This window comes from Bidens hawaiensis, unplaced genomic scaffold (genome assembly GCF_021521415.1).
Source record: "Bidens hawaiensis isolate Kalapana, Puna unplaced genomic scaffold, B.hawaiensis_p1.1 tig00006390_1, whole genome shotgun sequence".
Classification (NCBI taxonomy): domain Eukaryota; kingdom Viridiplantae; phylum Streptophyta; class Magnoliopsida; order Asterales; family Asteraceae; genus Bidens; species Bidens hawaiensis.
Genome location: NW_027491431.1, coordinates 419048 through 426913, shown reverse-complemented (window position 1 = coordinate 426913; position 7866 = coordinate 419048). Strand labels below are relative to the sequence as shown.

At 31.5% G+C, this 7866-nt stretch overlaps 1 protein-coding gene across 1 annotated transcript; it reads right to left on the bottom strand.

The window, feature by feature from the left end:
* Positions 1-995: 995 nt before the first annotated feature.
* On the bottom strand, positions 996-7627 carry LOC143632453 (sodium/calcium exchanger NCL2-like). The gene is made up of 7 exons (XM_077100971.1): positions 7339-7627; positions 3511-3711; positions 3239-3420; positions 2915-3033; positions 2548-2815; positions 1696-1998; positions 996-1399 (listed from the first exon to the last, which is right to left on the bottom strand). The coding sequence occupies exons 1-7, from the start codon at positions 7625-7627 to the stop codon at positions 1151-1153; spliced, it is 1611 nt and encodes a 536-aa protein (XP_076957086.1). The 3' UTR covers positions 996-1150.
* Positions 7628-7866: the final 239 nt, after the last annotated feature.

The window sequence follows — 7866 nt, the reverse complement described above, 5'->3', positions numbered from 1 at the left end:
GAAGAAGTCAGAACTGTATGGGCGGCTACTTCAGGGTTTAGAAACCTAATTGTGATACCACATCAAACGTATGTTATTGTAATTTGTATTATTGAATAATAATATCATGTACAAGAGTGTTTATATACTAGTCTTTATTACAATGAGATCCCTTTAATATAATAATATTAACATCTAATCTAATATGTCTAACAGGGTACAACCACTAATGCACACTTTTAGTTGAAACTGTTAATATGTAATAGATAGGTAAGTGGTCGTTATAAGTGTGTCAAAAGTTATAATAAACATAAAGAATCAATCTTTTAAGATCAAATTTTGTGTTCGTTTTCTTGGCATGGATTCCAAAATTTATTTCGTCCTTGGAAGCTTCATTTCTTCTCATTTTTAGTTTTCTTCCTTATTGATTTTATGTGCATTATAAAATTGCCATGTGATCCCATGCGAGGTATCTGATAATAGTAGCATTATACAACTTGAGGCTAAATGACGGCACTTATAATGCTACTAGTGACACTTAGAAGTGTGGGGATTATTTGTTTTGGCGACAGTAGGAGTGTCGCATGCTAAATGGAGACACTTATAGTGTCGGATGTCAATTTCTAACATGGAGACAGTATTGCTAAGCTCTTTATAAACAATCAGTCGTGTGTTCATTTGGGCTAGCTGTTCTTTGTGTAATTTTCACTGTTTGTGTGTTTAATTTTGTCGAGATTTGAGTTTGCAATCATGTAGCTTATTTTGTAATTTCTTTGGCCGGTTTATTATTGGAATCGACACTTATGGCTTGATTACTCACGTTTACCTCTATTTCATCTTATTTCTTATAGATTGTTGCTTAATTATCAAACCAATTACTCATGATTACATCTATTTCGTCTGATTTCTTATTGATTGTTGCTTAATTATCAAACGTATTGATATTTTGAGCATTCAATATATTGTCTATTATCATTAGCGTGAGATTCTAATGAGAGAGAGAGAGAGTTGCTGCACAAATTATTTCAATATTAAACATCAATTACACGATACGTCACGTGCTACAATACAAAAATTATAACAAGCTTAAAAAATCATTTGCTTTAAACAACCAAAAAAGTACTTCAAATACAATGAAAAAGTAGAACAGAAAATGTAGCACTAATCTAACCTAAGACCAACCCCAAACAACAGTAAGAAGATACAACATGAGCAAAGATATAGGGTATAACGCATAACCCACATACCCGGTCCAAAGTGGGAAAACTGTCCTCGTACTTGTGAAAATTCCCATCACTCCACATATAATCAACACAACTAGAACTTCAGCCGATACATCCCATGCCAAATTTCTAATGTAGATTGTTAACAAAAACGTTACCAAGCTACTGGTGTTACTCATAAACACTCCTGAATATATCTGTAAAAAGATGAATTAGTTATTTTCATTTACAGGGTTAACATATAATATATACGGATTTTGGCTTGCTATAAACTGGTTTGGGTCAGTTCTGAGTCAAACTTGCATCAGTTAAACGGGTCGTGTTTGTGTCACCCTGGCACAGGACGTTCACGGGTTGATCCGTTTAACACATTTCATTTATTACTACTTTGGTAAACGTCTTTTATGCCATAATTTAAATTAGTGCAGGGATTTTTATGTCAAAATCTAAAACATAAAAGAAATTTTGTCATAAGATTTTGTAAATAAAATACCTGAGAAAGAGTTAAAGATGCAACGCGTTGAGTCTTTTGGCTTGCTGAATTGATCGTTGATAAGAGACGTGGTATGTTTATGGCACAAGGTATTATAATGTATGGTATAAGGAAAGAAGGGACATTTGCAGCATTAGCAAAACCAGTTACATTCATTATGAGTGGCAGCGCAACGATAGCTGTGATGATGGTCCCTAGAAGTACCAAAGCCAAAGCCTCCAGGTAGTCCCATATTGAACCCTGATCGTTAGCGTTTTGCTTCTTGGGTATCAATGCTGCTTGTTGTTCTTCATCTGCAATATCCTGCATAAATAAATAAAAAAAGCCACTTTAATGCTTAATAGCTATATACTTATATGTACAAATGTATTAAACATACATTTGAGCCCTTAATAACTATATACTAGTTGCATTTGTAATTCAAATATCTACTACAAAATCGTTAGTCTAAAAATAATGTTGTAAATGCTGAATTCACATGTGACACTGGTGGATAAAGATTGTAGTATGAAGACAAAAAGATTAGATAGTGTTTTTTAGAGGTTGAGTTTAAATGTTAGTTTAATTATCAGGGTTAATCGTTTAAAAGAGTTTGAGTTAGCTTAGATTTGAGTTTTTATGGTATAGTACAAATAGGTGTACGTAGCCGAGTAGGTTTGTTTATTTGTGTCTCGAGTCGAGTTTGATTAATAGAAAAAAGTCGTGCTAGGAAGTACCACAAACACGATTGTTCTTATTTATGTTTATCATAATATATATCGCTTGTGTGTGTGAATTTATCTAGATCTAGGTCAACAAGAACTCACATATATGAAGAAATGATAGCTTATGTTTTCTAAAATATAAAGTTACCTCCTGAGGTTTGCTGAATAGACTGAGAGGATTATAATCATTCACAGAGAGTGATTTCCTTGCATCCTTGAGCCATTTTGTTAAAATTCTAACAAACTCGTCTTCTTGGATAGATTCGTCACTGGATATATCAAGTTGATCCATGACTCTTTCGACAAGATCTTGGCTTATTTCGCCATCTGCTTCTAGCTGTATGCCTAAAAGTAAGGTTTTCAACTCGGCATTGGTCACTTTACCATCGTGATTTTTGTCAAGTTCCTTATAAAGGCTGCACATCAATATTTCGCTCCATCATAAGCTTTTTTTTTTTTTTATGTAACTTTAAAATAAAAAAGTAAAAAGTAAGAGAATATGAGGTAGTACTAACTCTTTAATTAGCTGCACATTTGCCTTTCCGTTTGTAGAAAGAAGTTTTAATAATTTGTTCTTGACAAACTGTTGTCTCACATAGTCAAATCTTCTGTTTTGAATCCATGGTTGAAAGATCTACATGTAGACCGAAAACGGTTGATTTCGTTGAAATATGAAATATTATTACAAAGGTAACCAAATAAGAAAATATCTTATAACGATGCTGAATAAGTTATAATAAAACAGAACTCTTAATATATTCTATCTAGCTATCTGATGCCATGTTCATCCTCGAAAACTTTTTCTGTAATTCGTTTTGTTAGATGCATAAAAGGCTAACCTGGTACACGACGTACGCAATGAACAAACCCAACGAGATGATGAGTGTGATTAGAACTATCACTCGAGTTACTGTGGTCGAATGGATGAGTTCCGGGAGTTGAAGAATGAGAAACGGTATCATTGACACGAGCATTAGTAGTGCAGTTTTGCTTGTTTCGGTATCAGTTGTAAGCCCATATGCTAAAACAACATACCAAGTTAGAACCAAAACTTTATTAAAGTGATTCAAGTGTTTGCAATTTGTGTATCAACATAAACCAGTTAAACTACCTGTTAATTTGTTTATAAATGATGGTTCTTCATCTTGTGGTAAAATGGTGTCATCGTCATCTGCAAGATCATAGCTTCCAAAAACTATCGCCGAGGGCCAAATCAATGTTAGGCTTAAGACTAATGACCCTGCTAGCACATTCATTCCCATTGCCGCATTAAAAGATGCACCCCTGTCATCACTAGCTGATAATCCATTTTCTGCAAAGACAGATCGTATAACCTTTTGTTCATATAAATATATTTACCCATCGAAAGAATTCAAATCAGAAATTGATGTTGAATGTTTTTATGTATTCAAGAACTCATATGTATGTATATAACAATCATGCTTTTCTACTAGATGTAATCTAAATTCCCTTACCACACTACATCTAATGTTTCACATTTTTTCTTAGACTTCTTAGAAAACACTTTCTTCTTATTCTAAAGAGTATTCATTCACGTTTTCAGCTGCTTAAATAACATATTTTTCTTTTTAACAACGTTTGTACCACCCCTAATAGTTGATGGAGCTAGCCTTCCTAAAACAGGATGTGAAACCGTCCATACTAATTTTGATACTCCAGGCCTGACTCAACCATCTAATAACACCATAAAGGAATCCAATCATTGTATGAGAACCCATTAAATAAGGTTTCAAACTTAAAACCATAAGATCTCAAGTTTTAGCTATCACGACCATATCATTGGATTAGAAGGCCAGCCGTAAATAACATTTATTTAATTTAATATTTTAAGTCGTCTTGATCATGTCACATTGTTTCATAAAAATTCATAAACTAGAATATAGTATAATTAAAAAAAAAAAAGCTAACAATTAACTTCATGCAAGTGGATGAAGTTGTTAAAGCACCAATAGATAATCAACTCACGTTATACCCTTGGTCAATGCACCTCGGATTGTAATTGGTCAAAGAACTAAACTAGCTAGTCGCGTATGTTTTTGCTTTGATATATATTTTTTTAATATTTTTTTTTGGGAAATTGTGATATAGGAGGATGTGCATAAAAAATAAAACACGTTTTCATGTCATTTGCATAATAGTTATAAAATTGAAACAATATCTATTTTTATATATTATTTGACCCGTATATATAAAGTAATCATCGTTACTAATATACATGTTAGTTACGTGTAATAAACGTTTAATTTGTAGAGTAAAAAAGTGTTCTATTTAAAGTAATCATTGTATTACTAATTAAACAATGACCACATAAAGTTTTTAGAATTATAAAGAGTGTATAGATACACATATGAAACGTAATACTAGGGCTGGCCTAAGAGCTGTGCAACCCGTGCAACCGCACAGGGTCCAAAAGTTGTGGGGCGCAAATAAAAGATTTTGGATATGCAATACATAAATTAGATACAAACAAAAAATAATTAAGCATGTCTTATAGCTCACATGGTATGCTTCATTGTTTACAAGATGTTGGACTTAAGTTCAATAGCCGGTGACTTCACTCCTTACAACATTATTTTCTTTTCTTTTTATTGCTTGGGATAATTTCTTTGTTTGTATTAAGATCTTTTATCTTACACTTACACACACACACACACACACACATATATATATATGTATAGGGTAAGGTTAAAATAAAAACCCATTTGAGTTGTAAAAACTCACGAAAACCTTATGTAACATCGGTTTTTTTTTTTGTGTTACATGTAATATATGTTGTAGCATTTAATACAAAACATCGAAACATAAAAAAAAATGTTTTGCTATTTTTTAACATTTTTTTACTAATTTTTATATATGTTTTCAGGAGAGAAAAAAAGTTATATTTATATTTATATTTTTTATTTACTTTAATTGTTGACCACAAGATTTAAACGTTAATTAAAAACATGTGGTTAAGAATGAGTTTCTAGAGTTTTCACAACTCAAGTGGGTTTTCATTTTATACTTAGCCTGTATGTATATATGTGTGTGTGTGTGTATATATATATATATAAATAGTTTTTAAAGCTAAAGCCCGTAACTAAATTTATAAAATTCCAATTTCGTGTAATTCAAAAAACAAAAAGTATTAGTCTCTTTAAAAACGATTTCAATATAAAGTGGCCAAGTTGTTTCCTTGCATAGGGCCCTTGAGGTGCCCCGCATTTTCAGAGACGGCCCAGCGTAGGATTGCTTGCTCGGTATAAAAGAAATAAAACCAGAAACCGAACCGATACGATATAAAACAAAACAAAATTACATATGTGTGTTTCAAACCGAAACTAAATTGAGCTTTCGGTTCCAAAATTTTGAATACATGAAATACGGAATAACAAATAATGGAGATTTAAGATTGTCACATAGCTCCATTAGATAATGATTAATTTGAGCTCAAATTTATTTAATTTCAACCCAATCCAATTACAAATAATAATTTTGAAATACTTGAATTCAATTCGATTTTGAAACAATCTGAATTTGGTATGGTTTTGAACTACTTGAATATGGTTTGGTTTGGTTTGATTTTCGATTTCAACCGAAACCATCTTGTAATTAGAAAAGCAAACTGAAATAAAAAACCCGAACTCATGAACATCCCTAACAAATTTAGCTCTATTCAATTGAATGAATTTATGTAAACGAAAAAAATAGTTAACCACAAGTTATATAAGAGCATTCTCATCCAACCCCTTATCCCTAAATCAAAAATTATACTAAAACTCATTATATTTTCTCTCTCTATTTCAATTAAATAATACTTTTTATACCTTTATCATTAACTTTTCTCTTTCTTTCACTCAGAACCACTTTCAAAAAATATTAAAAAATTATAGATGATGAACAGTAACTTTTCAAATATATAGAAATTCACTGCTTTTTCTAAAATATAAAAACTCTTCACTCATAACACCCAAAATCACTTTTTAAAATATAAAAACACCCCTCACATAAAATGAGGGGTTGGATAAGAGCATTCTCATCCTATCCCTCAAAATTTTACGAGTGAAGTTTGTAAATTATAGGGTGAGGTTTTGAGTGGTTGTGAGTGTAAATTATAGGATGGAGAAAGAAAAGGTAATGATTTTTTGTAAATTTGAAGAAAATGTAGTGATTTTTTTGTAAATTATAGGGTGAAGAGAGAAAACTGTAATGATAAAAGTATAAAAAATATTATCTAATTAAACAAAATAGAGAAATGTAATGTTATATATGTAATTATAGAGACGGAGATGAGAGATAGGTAAGAACATTCCCAGCCCATTCCTTACCCTATATCCATATATATCATAAAACTACACTAAAATACACTTTATTTTCTCTCTTCTGTTTAATTAAATAATATATTTTATACTTTTATCATCATATTTTTCTCTCTCTTTCACTCACAACTATTTTATAAAAATATTAAAAAATGATACAGTATCTACAGTGAAACCCAAATTTAACTTTCCCATATAAATTTTCTCTCTCCTCTACTCACAATCAGTCATAATCATATCATATAATTTACAAATCTCATTACATAATTTTAGGAAACAGAATGAATATGCTCTAATGATTATAAGTATTATTACTATAATCAGATCTATGGCATAAAACATGCATTTATAATGCGCATAAGCTAGAGAATAAACCCACCTACCTCCACAAACATAAATAAAAATAAAATAATTTATTATCAAAATAATAACAAAAAAACTACTTAATTATCTTCATTCTCTTGGTTCTAAAATTTCACAAGTTTTATATTGTATACGTATATGATTATTAAGTCTTTTTGCTGGTATAATATATACTGTAATAAACAATTAGGGTAATATTTGCAAGCCAAATATATAATAATAAGAGAAAACGAAAAATGGGAAGAAATGAAGGTTACCAAGGATGAGGAACAGCATAGGAAAATTTGCAAGAATATGGAAGACACCGGCACCAAAGATACCGGGTCCGAAAAGGCTGAAGAACTTATCCGACCCATTTGAGATATAACTTTGACCCAAAGACATCAAGTATTGATAAACCACGATCAAGAACAGTTGCCCCCAAAGACCGCTTGTGCATGGCAAGAACCCGTATTGAGGCTCACATGTCACCGTTGCACCCTCCGTGTTCCCACAAAATCCCACCAACATCGCCAACAATGTAATCAACCCCCCGTTAGTCTTCATCGCTTTTCGGTTCACGAATAAACACAAGGATGAAGATTTATATAGTTGTAAGAAGATTTGAAAGGAGGAAGAAGGTTAGATTGAAGTAGATATTATGATGGATATTCCGTGATTTCAGAATCTAGAGGGGATATTTAAATGGGTTGTTTGAACTTTGAGCCAATAATTTTTAACACAATGGCCGAAGTTGCTGCTTGTAAGAAGGCGACAATGGTTGACTCAATTATAACAATACCAAG

Excerpts from the sequence above, each read along its gene's own strand:
- LOC143632453 (XM_077100971.1), bottom strand. The coding sequence starts at position 7,627 with ATGAAGACTAACGGGGGGTTGATTACATTGTTGGCGATGTTGGTGGGA. Across the intron at positions 3,034-3,238 it reads TTGCGTACGTCGTGTACCAG|ATCTTTCAACCATGGATTCA; the intron begins GTTAGCCTTTTA and ends GTCTACATGTAG. Across the intron at positions 1,999-2,547 it reads TATTCAGCAAACCTCAGGAG|GATATTGCAGATGAAGAACA; the intron begins GTAACTTTATAT and ends TTATTTATGCAG.